The sequence below is a fragment of the Bombus affinis genome, chromosome 7 (assembly GCF_024516045.1).
Source record: "Bombus affinis isolate iyBomAffi1 chromosome 7, iyBomAffi1.2, whole genome shotgun sequence".
Classification (NCBI taxonomy): Eukaryota; Metazoa; Arthropoda; class Insecta; order Hymenoptera; family Apidae; genus Bombus; species Bombus affinis.
In genome coordinates this window covers 4,901,322-4,925,111 of record NC_066350.1, presented here as the reverse complement: position 1 = coordinate 4,925,111, position 23,790 = coordinate 4,901,322, and the positions used below count along the sequence as shown (strand labels likewise).

The window sequence follows — 23,790 nt, the reverse complement described above, 5'->3', positions numbered from 1 at the left end:
AAAGTGTATAGATCCTACTTTGTTATATATAAAATAAAAAATTTTAACTTATGGAAACATACTATTTAAATAATATGAACCAATTTTGATAAAATATAGGATTACATTCACAAGCGCGCGCGCGCGCGCGCACACATACACTTACACAAAATTGTGTGTCAATTTTTTAAAACGAAATATGTACTTGAAACATACATATATCTGAAATATATATTTAATTGAATGAAATATATAATTCAAAAGGATAACAATTTTCAATAGTACGTATGTATACAATTTATTTTGGATGCTGTTTAATCCAATGGAGGGTGGCGCTTTGGGCAGTCCGGTTTTTGAAGAAATATGGCGGATGTCGAGGTGAGTCTGTCACGTGGAAGTTCAGAAACTGTATTATTGTCTTGTAATTAATAACTACTTAAATTTGATTTTGTTACAGTTAACGAAAGCATTAAAAGATTTGCCAAACCGAGTTCAAACCGCCAGTAAAAACGAGCGGCGAGAGATTCTACAAAATGTCGTCAATGTATTGTCAAATCCTGGTAAGAAACGAAAATGTGAATAAACTTTTGATAAAAATGTATAACTTTCTAGATCGAAAATATTTGTTCATAGAAAAAGGAAATTATATTGTATCCTATAAATATACCTTGAAATTAATATAGAGAGAAAGATAATATTGAATATTAGAATTTAAATAATATACAGGACTGAATTACTACTTATTTCTTTTATTATAATATTTACAATATGTATATAATTTGCATTTATAATTCTTAATCTTTCGATTTTTTCCCCACTTTCAATATACATCTTAAATATTAATATGTTGATGTAGATTTAATATTTATTCAATTACAAGATATATATAATATTATATATAGTAATTAATGTATCTCAGTCATATGTATCTAGTATTATATATTTTTATATATAATGTTATGTTGTATAAAATATGTATAAAATTATCCCTTATTAATCTCACTATAAAAATAAATAAATAATTACATTGTTTCAATTTTTATATTATAAGACAATGTAAAATATATATATACTATTACATTATAATTATGTGTAAGATGTTTATTTTTATAATCTATATAAGAGGAAAATGTATAAAATAAAATTCTGCTTATAAGTAATTGTATAAATTCATATTATAAATGGTTGAAGGAATATTCATATGTCAATATATAACGTTTATTAAATTTCTATATTTATAGGTATCAATGAGAAAATTGTTAATGGAATTTGCAAAACCATATCTCTTACTTTACATCGATATAAGGATACTGCTTCCCAATCTTACGTGAAAAATTTAATCGAAGAATTATTGAGAAAGCAACCAGCACCTACAATAAAGCATATGACAAATGTTGTCATAGAACAAGCTACATGGCATAAAAATGTAGTTCCTACGTATGTAATTACATACATAGTTCTCCAAATGCATATATTTAAAAAAAAATTTGTATTTTGAACTATGTATTAATGTTCATAAGTTACTAACAAAATGTTATTTTGTAGTCTGAATACAGCTTTAACGGCATATCTTGCATTAAAGTGGTCAACATTAATTGTTCTACATGGGTATAAAACCAATTCAGACATCAATCCGGAATTACCAAAACTCATTGAAGCACAAGCAAATTTGAGTGCAGCAGCTTTGGCATCCAGGGATAAAAAATTAACGGAGAAAGTATATGTTTTACTAGCGCATCAATGGTTGAGTGTTAAAGATATTGATATTGTGTATTTAGAGACACTAACAAAATTGGAAGTTGGAAACGGTGTAATTGTTCTTGCTAGTTTACTCACTAAGTATTTAGTTAATGCAAAGAAAAGTGAATTAGTGGTGAAACTGAAGGTAAATTTATATTTGATAATATATTTTTGTGTTGAAAAATCTGTTTTTATATCAGAAATATCTTTTATTCTTTGTAGTAAATATTGCCAAATAAATATTTGTTTTTCTTTTCAGACAAACACCATAGATGCTTTCATAAAACTAACTATTAGTTGTAAGAAAAAACCAGATCTATATGTTGTTCATAATGCTATACCTCTTCTCCGTAGAATATCTCATGACGAGTTTAAAAGTCAACTATTACCGGCTTTGCAAAAAGCTATGTTAAGAAATCCAGAAATTATCATTGAATCGGTTGGATATATTCTAAGTGGTTTAAGTCTCGATTTAAGTCAGTATAGTCAAGATATAAGTAAAGGATTATTTGCCAATTTGCATTCAAAGGAAGATTTAGTTAGAGATGAAGCTGTAGGAGCTTGTCGTAGACTTGCTCTTCAATGTTCAGATAATATTGCTTTGGAAAATTTATTGTCATCCGTATTTGCTGTATTTCATGGATCAGAAGGAAAACTTACAGTTGCAACTCATAAAATTTCTGTCTTACAAGGTGCTGGCAATCTTAGTTACAATGCAGCTTCAGGAAGTAGTGTCGAAAAATTAGCTGAAACAGCTTGTGAACATTTTATCAAAGTTCTTGAAACTGAGGTTCATGAGAAAACTTTAATTTATGCTCTTGAAATGATGGCCCTGTGGTCCAATAAATTTGCAAATAATGTTCCAAAATGCGTAATAGATGCATTTAAAAAGGGCATGAATGCTAAAACTTCAACTGCGGCAGTGCGTACTGCTTATATTAAACTCTTCTTTTCCACACCAGTAGCTTCTTATTCTACAGCAATAACTCCATTACTTGTACAAGCAATAATAAGAGCTATGCAACAATCTGCGCAACCAGCTGCAGTTACAGAGGGTTTAGTGGCTTCTTATTTGTTACTGAAATTTGTTCTTGCTAATCAAGTGGAGAATGACAAACAAACTATATTATGGAATGCTATTGATGAGCAAATATTCTTTTCAGAAAAATTTTTGTCAGCTTGTGGAGATGATATATTATATCACCTCATGCTGCTTTGTGAAAGACTAATTACTGAATTCGGAGATAGATTAAATGAAAAAGCTTTAAACGGTGTACATAGAGCAATTGTGGCATGTGCAACAGCCCCCAAGTATAAAATAAGGAAACGTTGTTTTCCATTAATTAAAAAAGTTTTAACTGGCTTGAGTACATATGATCCTGCACAAGAACTATTAATGGAATATAATAAATTCTTAGAAAATGCAAAAATCAAGTCTGAACATGATAAAGAAAATAAAGAAGATTCTTCTAATTGCGAGACAACTGGCAGATGTCTTGCAGATGGATTACTTGCTATTTGTTCAGGTTCTTTTTTGTTTGAATTACCTGCTATGCAAATGACAAGAGATGCATTAATACCATCTCATCATCCTGCAATCTATAAAGCAATGCCAAACTTATGGTTCAAAGTTGCAAAGAATTTTAATCTTGTTCCAAAACATTTTTTATGTTCATTTAATCATGAAATTAAAAAAATACTTGTGCAAAATTATAAGCCTGTTCCTAGTTATGAAAATGCGTTGACAAAAGTGATATCAATTATACCAGACATCATACTACCTGCAATAGTGTCAAACATTACAAATAAGCTTGATGATCCAGAGGTCTTAAAAGTCACTAAAGACGAATATTTTACTTATCTCACTCCAGAGGGAGAATTATATGACAAAAGCGTATTACCAACAAGCGATGAAAATGATATTCTTAATTCAATGAACATGAAAAGAGAGAGTAAGGTGTATTCGTTTAAAGAACAGCAAGAAGAATTGCAACTTAGGCGAGAATTATATGAAAAACGAAAGAAAGAAGGAAAAATAAAGGAACCTAAATTAACACCTAAACAAGAAGAAATCCTTAAGGCACAAATGGCAAAAGAAAATGCAATCCGTAAAAGATTGACAGAATTGAAACATAGAATAAATAATGCTGTATCTCTAATTTTATGTTCTATGCGTGGAAATGGACAAGAATTGTCTTTTTATTTAAAAGATTTTCTACTTCCGATTTTGAAAAACTTAAGATCACCATTAGCTGCTCCTGCAATGTGTGATCTTTATATCCGTTTAAAGAGGATTGTGAAAATAAATAATCCAATTCTTAGTGATTTAGTAGCACATGTTACGTTACGACAACTACAACCACAATGTGATCTGAATCAAGCTTGGGAAGAGGAAAATCTTGATACAGCGGTAAAGAGAACTTTAAATCTTTTACACACAACAACAATAAAACAAAAGAAGTTATTTACAGCTCCGACCTTTTGCTACGTCTTTCCATTTATAAAAAAGACCTTATTATCTTATAAGGACGATAATATGATTGTTCAAGGATTACAGATAATACAAGAACATGCTAAACAAAGAGGAAGTTCTTCTGATTTTAAAGATATGAGACATCCCCAATTGCTTCCGCGCAAACATATGTTTGATCTATTAATAGAATTAATGGAAATTACAAGCGGAAGAGTACAATCACATGCGGTTGCAACATTGCTAGATGTTGCTCAATCCGGTAGCGGTCAACCAGGTACTGCAATAGCAACTAGTGAAGATATAGATTCCTTAATTGGTGCATTACAAAATTCTTTATCTACAATAAGAGATGCAGCATTAAGAGCATTAACAGTCGTGAAACAAGCTTTCCCATCTCAGAAAGAGGATGCTGGTCAACTATCTCATCTTGTTAGGAAAATATGGATTGCTAAGTTCGATGTTTGCGACGAGAATAAAATTCTTGCTAATGAGTTATGGAATGCTGCAGATTTAGTAATGCATACGGACATACTTTCTGGTGAACTGATCCAAGACATTACACATCCTGTAGAACCTATACAGCAAGCAGCTGCTTGTGCTTTGGCGCAGTGTTTAACTGACGTTCCCCACCTAGTACCAGAAATTTTGGATAAATTACTACAACTGTATCAAGAAAAGTTAGCCATGATTCCACCAAAATTGAACGATTTTGGACGCGTGGTTGAACAGCCGATTGATACTTGGGGTCCAAGACGAGGTGTAGCACTTGCATTGGCTCAAATGGCAGCTCTTCTCAGTGCTGATACAGTACTTAAACTTGTGCAATTTTTCGTCTCTACTGGTTTAGGAGATAGAAATCAAACTGTTCGTACAGAAATGTTAACTGCTGCTGTAGCTGTTGTTGATCTTCATGGAAAAGCAAATATAACTTCTTTATTGCCGGTTTTTGAAGACTTTATGGATAAAGCGCCAAAAATTGGCAGTTTCGATTCAATCAAACAATCTGTAGTTATTCTTATGGGATCATTAGCAAGACACTTGGACAAAGATGATTCACGTATTAAACCGATAGTTATGCGTTTAATCGCTGCTCTTTCCACACCATCGCAACAAGTACAGGAAGCAGTAGCCAATTGTCTACCACATCTTGTACCTTCTATTAAGGAAGATGCACCAAAGATTGTGGACAAATTAATGGACCAATTGTTAAAATCAGACAAATATGGGGAACGTAAAGGTGCAGCTTATGGTTTAGCAGGTATAATCAAGGGTATGGGGATACTAGCATTAAAACAACTCGATATTATGACCACATTAACTAATGCCATTCAGGATAAGAAAAACTATAGGCATCGGGAAGGAGCGTTATTTGCTTTCGAAATGTTATGTACAATGCTTGGTAGGTTATTTGAACCATACATCGTTCACGTATTACCACATTTGTTGCTGTGCTTTGGAGATTCAAGTCAATATGTCAGAGCGGCTACCGATGATACAGCTCGTGTAGTTATGAGTAAATTATCTGCACATGGGGTAAAGCTTGTTTTACCTAGTTTATTAGCAGCATTAGAAGAAGATTCTTGGAGGACTAAAACTGGTAAATAATTTAAATATTAATGTTATTTAAATTAATAATCTTGTTCTACATATTACATAATTTTATTTACGTTTTTAAGGATCTGTTGAGTTATTAGGTGCAATGGCGTATTGTGCACCAAAACAGCTTAGTAGTTGTTTGCCAAGTATAGTTCCAAAGCTAATTGAAGTACTTAGTGATTCACATACAAAAGTTCAAGAGGCTGGTGCAGAAGCTCTTAAAGTTATTGGAAGCGTAATTCGTAATCCAGAGATTCAAGCTATTGTACCAGTTTTATTAAAAGCCTTACAAGATCCTTCTCATAAAACAGCTACTTGTCTTCAAACTCTTTTAGACACTCAGTTCGTACATTTTATCGATGCTCCATCATTAGCTCTTATTATGCCTGTAGTACAACGAGCATTTTTGGATCGTTCAACAGAAACAAGAAAAATGGCTGCCCAAATTATTGGAAATATGTATTCTTTAACCGATCAAAAAGATTTAACTCCATATTTGCCAACAATCATCCCCGGCTTAAAAACGAGTTTATTAGATCCTGTACCAGAAGTACGAAGTGTATCTGCAAGAGCATTAGGTGCTATGGTACGAGGAATGGGTGAATCTAGCTTTGAAGATTTACTTCCTTGGTTAATGCAAACGCTTACATCTGAAACAAGTAGCGTTGATCGATCAGGTGCTGCACAAGGCCTTTCAGAAGTTGTAAGGGGATTAGGTGTTGAAAAACTTCATAAACTTATGCCTGAAATTATTAGTACTGCCGAAAGAACCGACATAGCTCCTCATGTTAAGGATGGTTATATTATGATGTTTATTTATATGCCAAGTGCATTTACTACAGAATTTACACCCTATATTGGACAAATTATTAATCCTATTTTGAAAGCTTTAGCTGATGAGAATGAATACGTTCGTGAAACAGCACTTAGAGCGGGCCAACGTATCGTTAATCTTTATGCTGATTCTGCTATTATGTTGCTGTTACCAGAATTAGAAAAGAGTCTCTTTGATGATAATTGGCGTATTAGATACTCATCGGTTCAATTACTTGGTGATTTGTTATATCGAATTTCTGGAGTTTCGGGAAAGATGTCAACAGAAACAGCAAGCGAAGATGATAATTTTGGAACTGAACAGTCACATTATGCCATTATTAACGCACTTGGTGCTGAAAGGCGAAATCGTGTTTTAGCGGGATTATACATGGGTAGATCGGATGTTGCATTGATGGTACGCCAAGCTGCTCTTCATGTATGGAAAGTTGTTGTAACGAATACACCGAGAACTTTAAGAGAAATATTACCGACATTGTTTACTTTATTACTTGGCTGTCTAGCTAGTACAAGTAATGATAAAAGACAGGTGGCAGCGAGGACTTTAGGAGATTTAGTTAGAAAATTAGGTGAAAGGGTGTTACCAGAAATTATACCTATTTTAGAGAAAGGTTTACAAAGTGATCAGGCCGATCAACGTCAAGGTGTATGTATTGGATTATCAGAAATTATGACAAGTACAAATAAAGACATGGTGATAACCTTTGTAGTCAGCTTAGTTCCAACAGTGAGGTAAAAATATTTATGTTTATATGTAAAGAATGTTAATGAAAAATTTTGAAATAATAATCAGATAATTAGAAAGACTATTATTTTTATATTGTAGGAAAGCATTGTGCGATCCATTACCAGAAGTTCGACAGGCAGCAGCAAAAACCTTTGATGGTTTGCATTCAACTGTAGGAGTTAGAGCATTAGATGATATATTACCAGCAATGTTAACACAGTTAAATTCACCGGATCCAGCAGAAGCAGAGAATACCTTAGATGGTTTACGCCAAGTAATGGCAATCAAATCTCGTGTTGTTTTACCATATTTAGTACCTCAATTGACAACTCCTCCTGTCAATACAAAAGCGTTATCAATCTTGGCTAGCGTAGCAGGCGAAGCATTAACAAGGTTTCTTCACAAAATTCTACCAGCACTATTAACTGCTCTTTCTAGTGCTCAGGGCACACCGAATGAAGTTCAAGAGTTAGAATATTGCCAAGCAGTGATCCTATCTGTTACCGATGAAGTTGGTATTAGAACAGTCATGGATCAGCTCATGGAAGCTACAAGAGCAGACAATCCATCTAGACGACGAAGCGCTGCAACTTTGTTATGTGCTTTTTGCCGTGATACACGTGCAGATTATAGTCAATATGTTCCACAATTATTACGAGGTCTCATTCACTTATTTACAGACAGTGATAAGGATGTACTACAGATGAGTTGGGAAGCTCTTACAGCAGTCACTAAGGTAAGGTTACGTTATGGTAATGAAAATTTTTTATTTAAATATAATTTTCAATTAATGTTATTGGAATTAATATATTAAATTCTATTTTTAGACTTTGGCATCTAATCAACAAATTGCTCATGTACAAGATATTAGACAAGCTGTTCGGTTTGCAGTGTCTGATTTAAAGGGACAAGAATTATTGCCAGGATTCTGTTTGCCAAAAGGAATTACTCCCATTCTTCCGATATTCAGAGAAGCTATATTAAATGGTTTACCAGAAGCAAAAGAACAAGCAGCTCAAGGACTTGGAGAAGTTATAAAATTAACTAGCGCCTCAGCATTACAACCAAGTGTCGTACATATTACAGGGCCATTAATTCGTATTCTCGGCGATCGCTTTAATTGGAGTGTTAAAGCAGCAGTTTTAGAAACACTTGCAATCTTACTCGGCAAGGTAGGGTAATCTAATAATAGCTATAATGTATGAGCAATATTAAGAAAAAGATATACTATAAAGATATAATAAGCTATAAGAATAACGCAAAAGTAAATAATTAATACCTAAAATGCTTTGATTAGGTTGGAGTAATGTTAAAGCAATTTTTACCACAATTACAAACCACTTTCTTGAGAGCATTGAATGACAGTAATAGACAAGTGAGATTAAAAGCTGCTTATGCTTTAAGTAATCTCATTGTAATTCATACTCGTGTTGACCCATTGTTCACAGAACTTCATACTGGCATTAAAACTGGAGATGATCCAGCTATTAGGTAAACTAAAGGATTGAATATATTTCATAAATTATTTATATATTTGCATCATTGAAGTTTACCAATACATATTCATTCTATTTAGAGAAACAATGTTACAAGCTTTAAGAGGTGTGCTTACGCCTGCTGGTGACAAAATGACAGAACCAATGAAGAAACAAGTATTTGTTACTTTAAGTAGTATGCTTGGACATCCGGAAGATGTTACAAGGAACGCCGTAGCCGGTTGTTTTGGGGCGTTGATACGATGGCTCAGTCTGGACCAACTCAATATTGCTCTTAACGAAAATCTATTATGTAAGTTTATTTTATATTTGGGATTATGATGGAATTTCTAGAATATTCAATTACAATTGAAAACAAATATTTTAAATGTGAAATATCCTTTTGTTCAAGATGATAGAAAACGACATATGCTATAATATCATACATAATTAGCGTTAATCACAGTTAGAAGTATGCGAGAATACGAAAATTTTTTCTCGGGATCTCGGGGTCAGGTTCTAAACCAGCTTTATCGAATTATTCCTGAAACGTTGTTCGTCTTGTCGAAATTCTCGGGGATTCCAACATTCTTGAGTCCCGAGATGTTTTCGGAACCTGACTCGACTCGAACTGAACATCTGGTTGTCGCACACTTCGAGTTATAGTTTATCATCTCATAGATTCTTTTTTATAAAATATATATAACATAGGAGTTATTCAATTAATTTTAGGTAGTGACACCAGCGTTGATTGGATGCTTAGACACGGACGTTCTGCAGCATTATTTGTTGCGTTAAAGGAATCTCCAATAACTATCTACAACAGTAAAGAGAAAGATCGTGTTTGTGGAGTAATACTTTCGTATTTAAGTGCAGATCGAGTTCAAATAGTCATGAACGGTGTACGAGCTTGTGGTTATCTGTTTCAATATCTTATGAATGAACGACAACCTATACCTCAACAAATTTTATCTCCTTTCGTGCGAGTAAGAATATTTCAACAAATTATATGTAAATTTATATTTGTAATTTTATATATAAATAATTTATTGTGTAATTTATCTTTTAGTCAATGAATAACAATAGTAACGACGTAAAACAGTTATTAGCTAAGGTATGCATTCATTTGGCTCGTAACATACCACCTGAGAAGATGTCACCAGAATTACTTAAATCGCTTTTACCTATGTTGGTAAATGGAACAAAAGAGAAAAATGGTTACGTGAAAGCCAACAGTGAACTTGCTCTTATAGCAGTACTTAGACTGAGGCAAGGGGAAGAAGAACATCAGGTATATTTCTATCAACTTTATTATATTATATAAAAATTATATAAAATTTATATAAAATTTATATAAAATTATGAAGTGAAAATCTCGGGTATTTACATATTACTTATAATTTTGTAAATTGATTTTTTCAGCGTTGCATGGCCTTTTTGGATGCCGGTGCAAGGGAATCATTGTCAGATGTAGTCAGCAAAGTGTTGCGCAAAGTTTTATCGCAGCCTGAAGGCAAAATAGAAGAATTGGACGATACATTACTCACGTGAGAGATATTGTATGTTCCGGGGCTCATTGCGCTCTACACCCATTCTTATAGTCGTACTATTAATAATTACTCGAATGATTTTTATAAAATGATTTACTGTTCGTGTACTAGTTACATTATAAAGACGTTAGTTCGTTCCATATTGTATCTCGATAATCAATTAAACAAAGTAAAACGTAAAAGTCACTCGATGGTATTCAAGTTACTTAAATTAAGGTGTCCCGTTTACCGAGTGATTCGCATACATGTTGTAGATATTTCTACGAAAAATGTTTTCTACTGTCAATTTATTAATCCGTTTCTTTATATTTTAATTATTAGTGAATCGTATTTGTCTCCAGGATACATATTTGTAAATGAATCGATAGAAAGTGACATAAAATATATTGAATTTGAACAGGAGAATAGTGAAAATGATTTAAAATACGAATTATATATTGGCCGCGTTATAGATTCACGCTTTACCTTCTTCATTTATGTTATGTTGTACATTTTGTTATGTTTTGCTAATATTATAACTAAAAGTAAATTATTTTACTTATGTGGGAAGCTAAAAAATTGTTTTTAAACGGAAGTGCATGGCTACTTCATTTTTTTTTCCGCGAATCACGAATATATATAATATTTGAATGTCGGTAAACCGAGTAAAATGTTTACTTACTATCGAGGATTTGAACAGTGTCCCGCTTTTATTGTTATAGAAGCGTGTTTTGCTGTCCTGTATTGTAGTTATATAAATCGGTATATAGTCTATATTTTAGAATTACTTATAGAAATTGTTGAGCCGGCTTAAGCCGTACCGTAACACGACACGATACTTGTAAATCTATCAGTAGAGAGTCTTCGTCTTCTAATGTATTCTATTTTCGACAATTTTCGATTTGTCTATGATTACATTAATTACATTACTTACAATTCGGGAACATATTCTGTATATACGTCCTATGATACGTTACAATATGGCAAACAAATGTGGGACTTCGTGTAACATTTATTTTTATAATATCAAATCAAACGTTCATTCTTCGTTCATCTACAGTTTATGCGTGTTAGAATATTTTACTTTGGTAGAAAATGAAATAAAATTCCTCCGTTAAATTGCTTACGTGTAGTTTTAGACGATATTTTTGTAGCACGGATTTTAATAAATATCCGAAAAAATCAAATTTTACATGTTAATGAAATTTTAATATATATTAAATATCTTATTAGAGTAAATATTACGGAAGACGAAGATAAGAAAATATGATAACGATAACGTAATGGATCAAAAGTAACGCGTATACATTGCATTTTAGACGGAAACATTAGTGTAAGTCAGCGACTTGGTCGCACACTGTCGTTTCTCTAACTTCCTGAGCCCTGGGACTTTTATGAAAGCATATTTGGATTATATATACATATATAGAAGGAAGAAAATCGATTGAGTTCCATCACATTATTATACGACAATGCGTAACGGATTCGCTTGTTCCGATAACACCGACAATTTCGTTATTGCTCGCTCAAGACTGAATCGTTCCATCCGTGGCTTCAAGAAAAGCCAACTGCTCTTCTGTTCTTTTCAATTCTATAATATTTCATGAATCGCAATCTTCTATCTGTACCTGTTTCAAAGACGAACGCATTTGCGTGTTTCATACTCGCACGTTCATAATTGAGCGAATCGAATGCCATTCATTTCATTATTTTTTATTACTTAAGTTTGTTTTGTTCTATTTCAGACATCCAATGCATCTACGCATATACCGTGTTTCCTAATATCTAGAACCCTCGTACGTTCGATTGATTTTATTTCATTTCTTTTAATATTCTAATATTTTGTTTGCAGCATCTCATTGAGATATTATGTTGCAAAAGATTGTGTGCTTTTTTACGTTAACAAAATGACCTTATATGGAAAAAAATTTATTTATCGTGCTCCATTAATGATTTTACAATTGTTAATTATGTATGCACAGATGTACGTGATACAAATAGAACGATACGTTCAAAAAGCAATATTTCTTCATTTATGCTGTCATTAAAAACTGGAAGAACATTGGCTATAATAGATCGTTCTTATTAATATCATGTCTAAATTATTTTATTAATCGACTTTGATATCTGAAATATTATGCTGATATGTTTTTCCATATTTTGCCTTCTTGTTATCTAAAAATGTACCGATGTGCCAATGAAATTCTAGTTTAACAATCGATATAATATTCTGTTATTTCTTAAAATCTAATTTTTAATTGTAATTTTCCATGCTATAAGTATGTTCCTAAAACAAAGTAAGATACAGTAGAAACTGTTCAATCTTATTTAACATAATATAGATGATTTTGGACGATCAATGTGAAACAAATGAGAAATAGGATAAGGTTTGCACGCAACAGAAGTGAAATTAGATTTTTTTATTATTACTTTATCGAATTATATTAGGGTTCTTTCTTTGTTTTTGAAATCTTGGTCGGAGACATTTCGTTAATTCTAGAACCGTCTCTTTTTCGTAAATTATTGGCTTTTAACGATAGGGTTTCCTCCTCGATGTTCTTTGTATGCAACATTTTTAGAGTCTTCTTTCTTAAAGAAAGTAACTCCTTTGCTGCCTCTAGTATTATTTCATAAAATTCGAGAAATGTCAGCTGTAACATTAAATTTCTATACTGTAAATTATGCCGTAAAAAAAAAGTACCGTATACGATGTGTCTGTAAAATATATTATGCATTTAAGCGAGAGATAATTAAGTTAGGGAAGACGCAATTTTTGTAATATCTGTAAATAACCATTGATTAAAATATTAGTCACATGTTAAATTAAATATGATATTCAATATTGGTTTATGATATTCATATATATTGATGTAATAAACGCATTTCGATCTATGCTACTTATAATGTTTTATGCTTTTTATATATATAATCGATGATAATTCTATAATTATGTACTTGATACTTAAATAATCAATGAAACCCAGTCTGACATAATTTGCATTTTATATTACTGTTCATATTGTTTGTTAACTTACCGGCTTTCAATTTCAGTTTTATAATCTTTATCGTATCACGTAGTACGCATAAAATAAAAATTGCATAATAAGAATAGCGATAACAATCATAACTATTAATAAAGTTATCGAGCGATATTCGTAGTTATCGACATTATGCAATTTTACATGCGAGCAACATACAAGGCTAATCGCAAGTAATTATGTATAGAGACGATCTGACTGCTGCCATATCTTTCATTTGTTTCATATAACGCGTTTCACCAAGAATTTGTGTTTATATATGTAAACCGATGCGTTGAAACCTGATAATAGTAATATAATAGCATAACAACGTCGTTTAAATATTATGATGTTAAAAACTGAAGAGACACCGAAGCAAGTCAAGTATAATCAAATAACAACCAGATCGTTCTATCAATAGTTTATCTTTAAAAAGGTTTATTGAATTTCATTTGTATCAAATATATCAAAATTTGAATTACGATAATATACCTTATAATCCATGTTTATAATTACACCACTATTTGCATCTTTTATTCCAGGACATATTAGCATCATAATTTCTATCATTTTTCTAGTCCCTAGTTGTGTAAAGACCAACAATCCGTTAGCTGTAATACGAATGACGTCCTTAACGCAAACGAAGCATGTACGATAATTTTTATAGAATGTGCTATACCCACTGCTACATAAATTATTTGCATATCTTCTTGATATATTAATCGTACAATCGGGTGACGAAAAGATTTCGTCAAATTTCAGTAAGTAGCTGACTTTTTCGCCTATCGTCACAGAATTAATTCCATCCGGAAAATTTTCCACAGCTTCGGCAGTAGTCGAAGAAAGCTTTGAATCTGCCCTGTCTGCATCATTAAAATATTCATACGCTTCAATGTAAAGATACTATTGCTCTAGCAACTGTACGCACAATGTGAAATTACCAACATAGATGTTTACTATTAATAAAGTACTGTAACGTTGTATGTTTTGTTCCAATTGCTCTCTTTTTCTTTCTTTTTTTTCAAATACCAAAAGAAAAAAAAAATATATATAGCTGTTATATAGCAACAGTGTTTCTTAAATAAAAACAAATTTAATTTGTAAAACATCAATACGTTTTTGCAAGCGTTACAAAAATTTACACAACGTTCAAAAGTTATTACATTATTTAATGTTTATTTACTTTCTATCGAAAGTTGACAAAAATTTCGGAAGTTAATAATTGAAAAATTTAAATAACAAACAACACAGCTTACGTTTTAAAACGCACGTCGCACGAAGGAGATCTTTTGCAGAAATTGGATAACCAATCTGTTGGTACAATTCAAAGACGCAGTATATAGGTAGCAAATCTTGATTTTCACGGCACAGAGTACCTGGAAAATTGTATTTTATTTAGAAAATTTCAGTTTAAAATTGAAAAAGTTGTTTTCACTGTGTAAATGATTAAGAACACAAAAGACTTCCTAGCTGTTTCATAGAGTCATAAACATTTGTTTCATTTAGTTTAATGAAAATTCCCAAAAACTTACATAGACGCAAATTATATTCCTTATGACATAAATTGTCTTCATAACAATATCACCTTTTCTTTTCAAAAGCCACTTTTTACATTTATATTATCTTATTTATGATAATCTTACCGTATTAGGTATGTACTTACGTACCAACATGATTTCCAACATGAGGATATATATAGTTTTTTAAAAATTTGTGCAAACCACCAGCGATTTTTCCGTTCATTTCCTCGACTTTATCGTCGTTGTGTTTAGTATATAAGTGCCAGGAAACTTCTAACAAGGCGTGTAAAAATTGCCAGATTTCAATCTTTTCGAACGGATGAAGAGGATCTTTCACCATCGTGGTTTCATTTTTCGCTAATATTTTAACGATTCACATTAATATAGGAACTTTATACCGAGACGTGTTTGCGATAGCGGATATTATTCCAAAGTACTGTTTTGTTGCATTAAAAACTAATTTACTCATATACATATACAATATGTACTGGTACACAGTACTGTGCAAAATCTTAGGCTACCTACCAAATGAATATAAAGATACTTGATATTGTCTCAAGTCTATCGTTATTACTTAAGAAAGTCAAACACCACAAATACGTATCCCCTAAAAATATTATTACCATCATTGTGAGATTACTACTCTGTAGTGATCACTACTGACGGTCCAAGAAAAGGACTTTTGTACAGTACTGCGATATAATATACAATGATGTTAACAGTAGTTATCAATTAACGTTCACCAATGTAACTATCGATTTCAGTGAGACTAAGTCCTTTCTTATGAATACCACAATCTCTCCATAATTGCCATAAACATAATCTACTCATCGCCAGATTGCATTTTGGCGCCGACTTGGCAAATAACGTAGCATAATCGTTGTAAATTTCACGTAAACGGAGCATGTGAAACGTTAAACAATTATATGTCCAGCATTCTTCGTATTTCCAGACAGATTCTATCATATTCTCGCTGTAGGATTCAGACGCATGTGTCTGCGTGATGTCGTTTCGTTCACTTGTAATCGTATCTGCATGAAAGTTTTTCATATAAGTCATCATATAAGTTTCATATAGTGCAAAAGTTTAGTATACACGAGTGGAAATACTTTTATTTTATTAACAAGAATTTAAAGATGTCGCTGTTATTATAGTGTAACGAAATAACGGTGACACTTTATCCGATTAAAATACAAAGAAGAAATGCAATCGTATTTTCGAATTATTTTCATTTACACTTGCAATTTGCGTAATTTTCGTGTAGTATATGTTAATTAATAATAAAAAATATAGACCTATAGAAAGCGGATGTGCCAAACAAGAACAAGATTCTCTTTCACAACTGTAGCATTTTCCAGATGAAGCCGAAAGTACGACAGACGGCTCCATATTTTTTGGATCCAATAGACGAGTTATATAGTAAGATAAACATAGAAACTGTTCTGGCTTCAGAATAGGTGTTGGCCAAGTTTCTATTAATTGACCAGGTTTCTCGGCAAATCTATCAATGATTAAGTAGAAATTAATTATATTAATTTACATTGAAATATATTTCCTATATTTCGTTATTGTACATATGTGCGTAGATACATTTTATTACCGACTTTGTATAAACTGTTACATCAATTGTACTCATTTTGTACCTATGATCGTTATTGTACAGTGTATGATGTATATGCATATGGCATTCTTACGCTGGTTTTATTTCTTTTTCTGTCCGCACGCATTCTCCTTCATCCTTCGTTTTCGTTTCAGTTTCTAAATTATCGGCTACAATGTTCGGCGCACACAAAATATCATTTGAAAATAATGGATTAGCCTCAAACTTGTGCCCGTTACTTCCTGCATAAAACACGAATATTTTTACCTTGACGCAATATTTGCTCCATCAAAAAACGTCATATTAAATATAAGGGAATCATTTGTAATACAATCTCATGTTGATAATAAAGGATGAAAAATAACTAGCTTACGTTATTAGTCGAACCTCGATAACTCGCATAACAATTTTGCTCGTTACCTTCCGCTTCTTTGTGAAAACCGTATATAAATATCGTATACGTGTCCTATAATATACGTAGCTACGATATATGAATCTACGCTTTACAATGAAAAATCACGACTCAACTTTGTCGCTTATTTTTCAAATAAATAATTGACCTCTAGAACTTGAGTCTTTACATCCTCTACAATTCGAAGAATATCGACTTTCGCGCAAAACTTGTTCGACTCGTTTCGAATATTAAACCTCTCTTCTTCGTAGACAAAGTAAAATCTCCACAGCTCGAAAACTTTTTTAGTCGTTGCCTTGTGATTCGAGTTCTCGAGGTTGGCTGCGTCAACAATATGTATCTTTGCTACAAATATCTTAATTTTGTAAAACGTTCGCGTTACCAATTATAACTCCGTAACCATGCTTTTTATTATCCTTCCAATAACCAGAATACTTAGCTCCACCGACAGAATTCAGCTTTATCTCCCCTATTATAACGATCTTATTATTATCTTTATCGAACATTGTTTCAGAATAACAGTATAGATTCACCCTTGCCATGACGCATTCCGCGACGCCAGTAACCTACGTACGATGCTTCTTGCGGCCAAGCAAACGTTTTATTAAAAAATCCATTCCATACGTACTCTCCGTAGCTGCAAATATTGTATTATCTTGTAATATTAAATAAATCTAACATATGTATTTTAACCACTCCTCCAACGTAACTATATTTCTTTCATTCATCGTTATAAAACCATAGAGACCAAAACAAACCCGTGCATTGCACCGCATTTCCATTCCCCACGATAGAGGCTTCCATTGGGCCAAACCATGGTTCCGATACCATCACGAACTCCGTTCTTCCATTGACCCACGTAACGGCCACCGCTTGGATAAATTCGTAATCCAATCCCGTTCATTTTGTTCATTACCCAATCACCGTCGTATGAACCATTGTCAGAGTAACGGGAATAACTTTTTTAACAAGTACATTTACAAAAAACTGATTATTTACAAAAAAACTTGTATCGCAGTGAATAACTACATGATAACGACACGTTTTGCCAATAATTATATTATCAGAGAATAAAATCGTCGTCAACAGATTGCGTACCGAAGAAGAACACGTCTGTCTTTATATAGCAAAAATGTTGCCTTACTAAGCAAGATACTTAAAGATGGTAACAAGTGGCAACAATCCCATGTGCACGCAGCTCAGTAAATCACGCGTTCAAAATGATACCGTCAAGAGGACGCGTCGAAATCGAATGTTTCTCGTCGAAAGACGAAAATTAAATTGAAAAATAAGCTTCTATCGACATCTTTGCATATGAATTTTCGCGTTTGTTTCGGTGTATAGAATTACTCCACGATGGTAATTTACGTACAATTCTAACACTTTTATAACAACCTGAACATATATCTAATAATAATAGCCACACCGACAACTAATACATCCTAAGACATAAATCGAATTAATCGAGTTTTTGTTTTACTAGTAGATTTGTAAAGGACGTAAGTTTTACGTGTTAAAAAACGTTTCATCGTATTACATAATTATGTCTGCGATATTTTAATAATCATCGATTTTACATCGGTGTAGAAACGGTCTTTCTCTGGTTTGTGAAAATATTTCACCTGTACTTTGTTACGTACTTACCCTTTCCCATGTCTTTGACCCATATGCCACTGACCGGTATACATGTAACGATTTTCTCCATCCACCATAATTCCTCTACCATGTCGGTAGCCGTTCGAAAAATCACCTTCGTACCAACAAACATTGTTCCATTCTAATAGACCTTTGCCATGCATAAGGTTCTGTTCGAATTCTCCCTATGAAACCACACAACTTTCAATAATAACGAAAAGTGAGGGAAAGTTATTTATTTTATCGTTTCTACTTATGTTGAAGCAAAATTTAAATAAATCATATATATATATATATATAATTATTTATTATATTAATAATAATATTATTAATATATTAAATTTTGCGATTAATTTATATATATATAAATTAATCGTATATTATGATTAATAACTAGAATAATTGGTAACCAAGTGCAAGGTTTTTTGTAAAATATGTACAATCGCTTTTGCCATTGATGTAATATTTAATGCATAAGAAGTTTATTTACCGCAAAAAATGATGACTGTATGTATTGCATATATGAATTCCATTAACGATTCGTATCGCTGAAATTTATATACTTGTATCGTAATAATAGGAAATTTGAAAATTCTTACTTTATACCGAGCACCGTTAGACCATTTGTATACGCCTTCACCTTCCATCATTTTTCTACTAATACGACCGCTGTACGTATTGTTACTAATAAATCTTATATTTGCAAATTCATCGGGCAGTGATAATTTCCAAGACGAAACGAAGCTTGATTTATTTGTATCGTTATTAAATTCTTCGGAATTATTGTCGCTTTCTTTCGATTCATTTACATCTTCGTAATCTTGTATTTCACCTATATCTTCGTCATCGTTGGACGAGTTTCTCGAATCATCGACCAATATCTTCGTAGGCTTTTTTCTTAAATACGTGCCATCCCACCTATATTAAACAATGAACGTTAAATAACAAACATCGAGAAATTGACATTTTTAACGCGTATTTTACTCGGCTGTTAAACGTAATAAACAGGGAAAATTGTACGTATGTAGAATTTTGAATCGTAACAGTTCATAAAGGTATCAAAGAGAGTTGATAGAAATATCAAAATTTCAGTAAAAATTTAAACGAAATTGAACGAAAATGAAAACGATTACTCTTTCACAAAATACTGCAAAGTGTCATTATAAAGAAGAAAAATGAATTCTTCTTTAGCGCTATATTTACGACGTTTGTCAGCGAGAATATCTTCGAAAGGTAATTCCTCTACTATTCCGCTTTCTTTTTCTTCCATCTCTTCCACTTCTCCTTCGTTCTCGCTATACGATTCCAGAGAAATAACCTTCTTCCGACATTTCTCTGATATCACTTCTTTTAGCGTACTATTCATCTTTTTTATATGTTTCCGAGTAAACTCGTAATAATCTATACTTTCGCTAAAGTTATTTAAGAGTAATATTCAATTCTGCGGTAGAATTTTAATAATTTACATCCACGTATATCGTAGAATCTAAGAAACGTGAAGATATCAGAGATTCGACAGACGTTATTTTACGCAACAAGAAGATGTTTTACGCGATGTTCTTGAAATGTTTTTGAAATGTTTTTGAAAATAATTGACGCTAGATTCTGATTAACTTTCGATTAATCACGTTATCCCGTAGGATGAAATATCAAGAAAAATAACAAATATTCAAGTTGCCTAACTGAAAAGAAGAATAAATGTTGACGAAAGGGAAACTGAATGTAAGATTATACGATAAGATTAAGATGTTACGAAGTTTGTATTCGCACAAAATTTCATGTTTAATTTATTTATGTTTGATTTTATTCGACAAAAATAGATATTATCTCAGTCCTTTTCTTTACATTTCGTTAAATTTATTTCCGCAAGTTCCTTCCATTACCTATATACGTATAATAGCCTGTTACAATGGCGTATAAATTAAAATCAATACTATTGTACATATTTATTTTTGTATACAAAGTGTTATAAATACAGACAATATACTGGTTGAATCGTAGGTCGTCCTTCCAACCTGTGAAGATGAATTTAAAGATTTTGAACCGATTGTTTTTCATACTCCTGCTATTTACAATACCAAAGTAAAGGTTCATGATTGGTAAGGATATTTCATTATTTATTTATATAAATATGAACAGAAATAAAAATAATATTTTATTGTTATTCGATACACGTGTAATCAATATTTATACCAGTGTGATAATTTTTGGGGAAATGTCTGTCTTTCGTTTAATTTTTAATCGATTCGAAGCTTCGAAAAAGATTTTTGGTCGATCCTTCCGATATAAATACTTCATCCATATATTATCTATATGTATTATTTATGTAAAAATGTTAAATTTCACTAATTTTATTATCTTTCATTATTTTATTAGTTTACATCTTCAACCATCTATTCCTAACTTTTATCCGAATATTATATTCTGAAATATTTTATGCACATTATTTTATATACTTTCAAAACTTTGCCATGACATGTAACTTCTTGTATAAGATATATTTTTTAAATTGCAATATGATACAGAAGTTTGCATCGTATATACTCCTAGCATTTGTTACTCCTTGTTTTCGATAGTATTCCCTATGTTGTCAAACTGTAACAAGGAAAACGAAGAAGGGTGAACTGTTTCCGCCTTCTATTGTGCGTAGCAACGCACTTTCGTCACTATAGTCACTACAGTCACTATAGTCAATATAGATCGTCAAACCACTCAAACTGCAACAGCTTTCAATTGTGCGTGTACTTTTCTTTCTACGTAGCACGAAATAAATAAAGTCTCGAATATTACGATGCAAAGTGGTAAATGGAGAAAAGGACATACAAATTGACCATTAAACATACTAATTATTACTTATTTTTACCCTAGTAAATTATCAAGCTAAATATCATCTTCCATAATGTAAGTATTACTTTTTCCGAAACTTTTAGCCAAGAAGACATAATTAATAATATTTACACATATATGTATGTGTATATGTATATGAATACGCGTGTAATGCTATTATATAACGTGTTAGGTATATTTTTTAAACATGCTTTTACGCTTTAGGAAGATGAAATTCTCAAAAACATTTATTTCGTTTGTCGTGTTTAATAGTCCAGCTATATTCAATCCACCTATATTTATTTGTTATTTATTATGACCTGGTCGTTGATTCTCGGATTTATCCGGTTCCTTTCCCGCCTTATTTTCCCGTTTTGCTCAAACTTTCGATCTTACACGTACACAGTTGACTCATGTATATACATATGAGAAGTCGATACGTCGTTATTTGTAGACTTTGATAAAACTTAAAATTTGCTATTTACAGGCAAATGCATACGTTGGCTGAACCCAGAGATAACAAAGACATATTTCCACCGAAAGGGAATCTTCATAAATCATCGTATGAAAGACTAGGACCAGAACCTGCTTGTACAGGAATTACGGAAACACACGCGATGTTGTCTCAAATAGAATTAAAAGATTCGTATAAACCAATTTATCCGCAACGTACTCTACTTCATATCAAGTCACTTGCATCGTTAGAGTATGTATTCGTAAAATAATTTTTTATTCGATATTAAAGAATAGTAAAAATAGATGATTCCATTTAATGTGAAACGATAATTATTATTATGACAATTGTTTCAAAACTATAATCATAGTTACCTTTTATAGCGAGTGGAGTATTATGAAAAATATGACGCGTATTGTGTATAGGTTTGTTGTTAATAGCACCAAAATATGAATAGAACAATCTCTCGTAAGAAAGTTTTAAATATAAAGTAAAATGTTTACGAAGGAAATTGAAAAGAATGGAACAAATACTATAGTTACTGTGTATTGTACATTAAGAAACTAGGATTGAGTATAGAATTAAAGCGTTTAGTTTTCATGTACATTTATATAAGAATGCAATACTGTTTGCAAATGCTATCCATACGGTAAATAAGGAACTTTTTTATAGAAATAAAATTACCACGTACCACCCTTGACGAATTTTGTGTAATTTTCATCTTTCGAATGACAACAGGAATCTCCTTCGAGGAAAATTCAATCGTAATGATATTTGTCCACGCAGCGTTGGATGGATAAGCAGAATTTCATTTTAGCCAGGTGCACGGACATTCGTCCAATTTACAAAGATATTTTTCTTCAAAACAAAGTATCCGAAATCTCCGAAACAAATTTTTGTACAAATTTTATTTTAGACTCACATTTTATTAAATATCTACTACTGGGAAAGAGAATACTATAGAAGAAATCACTTTATATACTTATGACCCGATGAATCAGCATATATTGATAGTTTAGAAAAATAATATCGCGTAATATCACAAAATAATACCAATAATATCATACAATCATACAATAATATATCAATTATATCATACAAGTATAATGTTACATGTTTGTAAAAAATATATGTATGATATTTCTTATGACACGTGAAAAATATATCGCAGGCCCGAAGAAAAACAAGAGACATTGACGGATATCGTGTACGATGCCGATGAAGCCCGTAACATGGATTATCGAACAACAACGGAAATTCATTACAGATCACCTCATCCCATGAAACGAAGAACGTTACCGCCGCCACCGCCACCACCACCGGAACCATGGCTCTTAAATCGACGGACTATCGGATATAGTCTGGAAGAATTGGAAAAGCGAAACGGGACGTACACGTTTTTAGATGACAATATGGAGCTTCATAAACAAATAGCTGATTTAAAATCAAGAAGATACAAACCGCGTACGTTTCAAGACAGTCAGCCTTCCGAACACATCAATGTGTCTAATATAAAAGATTGTAAGGATTGAAAATTGGAATGTACAAAAATAACCGAGAATATATTTTATCGAATTCATCGAAAGAAATGAATTATTATTGTCGTTAGAGAGTATGCTGATAAAGTGTTATTGTGACTCTGTTATTGTGACTTGCTCGTTAAAGAGTTTTCTACGTAGTATGAAACATGAACATCCACGCGTGTTAAGATGTGGAGAATAGAAAGGATACAATATGGAAATCTACTCGTAATAATATTGATAATAATAATAATAACAACAACAACAACAACAACAAAGAATTATCCAAGTAAACGAAGGAATTTGTGTTGCATTCCTGTTGGATCCGTGTTACATTAGCGATAAAAGCATCTAGTCAGTCTGCAGGTTCGGGCGCATATTTGCAAACATGAAATTAAAAATTATAAATTAAGAGGGCCAGGAAGTGTATAGAGAAATTGTAGAGTGGCAAAT

The 23,790-nt window shown here is 32.1% G+C and overlaps 3 protein-coding genes across 4 annotated transcripts in view; 2 read left to right on the top strand and 1 right to left on the bottom strand.

Moving 5' to 3' along the window:
• Positions 1–249: 249 nt before the first annotated feature.
• On the top strand, positions 250–13,882 carry LOC126918280 (eIF-2-alpha kinase activator GCN1). Its single transcript, XM_050725980.1, has 13 exons — positions 250–357; positions 437–539; positions 1,221–1,416; positions 1,525–1,864; positions 1,979–5,789; positions 5,869–7,354; positions 7,449–8,085; positions 8,177–8,521; positions 8,647–8,840; positions 8,926–9,137; positions 9,557–9,810; positions 9,894–10,115; positions 10,247–13,882. Exons 1-13 carry the CDS (start codon positions 343–345, stop codon positions 10,373–10,375), a joined length of 7,944 nt encoding a protein of 2,647 aa, XP_050581937.1. The 5' UTR covers positions 250–342; the 3' UTR covers positions 10,376–13,882.
• Positions 13,883–14,786: 904 nt separating this feature from the next.
• LOC126918299 (radial spoke head 10 homolog B-like) overlaps positions 14,787–23,790 on the bottom strand; it is a 44,966-nt gene continuing 35,962 nt past the window's right edge. For both annotated transcript variants that reach the window (XM_050726010.1, XM_050726011.1), the window contains exons 4-11: positions 19,137–19,455; positions 18,547–18,722; positions 17,661–17,861; positions 17,436–17,539; positions 17,285–17,371; positions 16,585–16,732; positions 16,186–16,391; positions 14,787–15,921 (exon numbers count right to left, since the gene is read on the bottom strand). In XM_050726010.1, coding sequence (XP_050581967.1) covers positions 15,623–15,921; positions 16,186–16,391; positions 16,585–16,732; positions 17,285–17,371; positions 17,436–17,539; positions 17,661–17,861; positions 18,547–18,722; positions 19,137–19,187 — 1,272 coding nt within the window. In that variant the 5' untranslated portion in view covers positions 19,188–19,455 and the 3' untranslated portion in view covers positions 14,787–15,622. The remainder of the gene's footprint in view (positions 15,922–16,185; positions 16,392–16,584; positions 16,733–17,284; positions 17,372–17,435; positions 17,540–17,660; positions 17,862–18,546; positions 18,723–19,136; positions 19,456–23,790) is intronic.
• LOC126918164 (uncharacterized) lies at positions 20,236–23,349 on the top strand. The gene is made up of 4 exons (XM_050725803.1): positions 20,236–20,259; positions 20,539–20,636; positions 21,851–22,069; positions 22,989–23,349. The coding sequence occupies exons 1-4, from the start codon at positions 20,236–20,238 to the stop codon at positions 23,347–23,349; spliced, it is 702 nt and encodes a 233-aa protein (XP_050581760.1).

What these genes read in the sequence shown, in the direction of transcription:
- LOC126918280 (XM_050725980.1), top strand. An exon ending in AGCTTAGTTCCAACAGTGAG is followed by an intron (nt 7,355 to 7,448) that starts GTAAAAATATTT and finishes TTTATATTGTAG; the next exon opens with GAAAGCATTGTGCGATCCAT. An exon ending in TTGCAATCTTACTCGGCAAG is followed by an intron (nt 8,522 to 8,646) that starts GTAGGGTAATCT and finishes TGCTTTGATTAG; the next exon opens with GTTGGAGTAATGTTAAAGCA.
- LOC126918164 (XM_050725803.1), top strand. Translation starts at nt 20,236, where the DNA reads ATGTTGACGAAAGGGAAACTGAAT. An exon ending in TGACGAAAGGGAAACTGAAT is followed by an intron (nt 20,260 to 20,538) that starts GTAAGATTATAC and finishes GTTGAATCGTAG; the next exon opens with GTCGTCCTTCCAACCTGTGA. An exon ending in AAGTCACTTGCATCGTTAGA is followed by an intron (nt 22,070 to 22,988) that starts GTATGTATTCGT and finishes AATATATCGCAG; the next exon opens with GCCCGAAGAAAAACAAGAGA.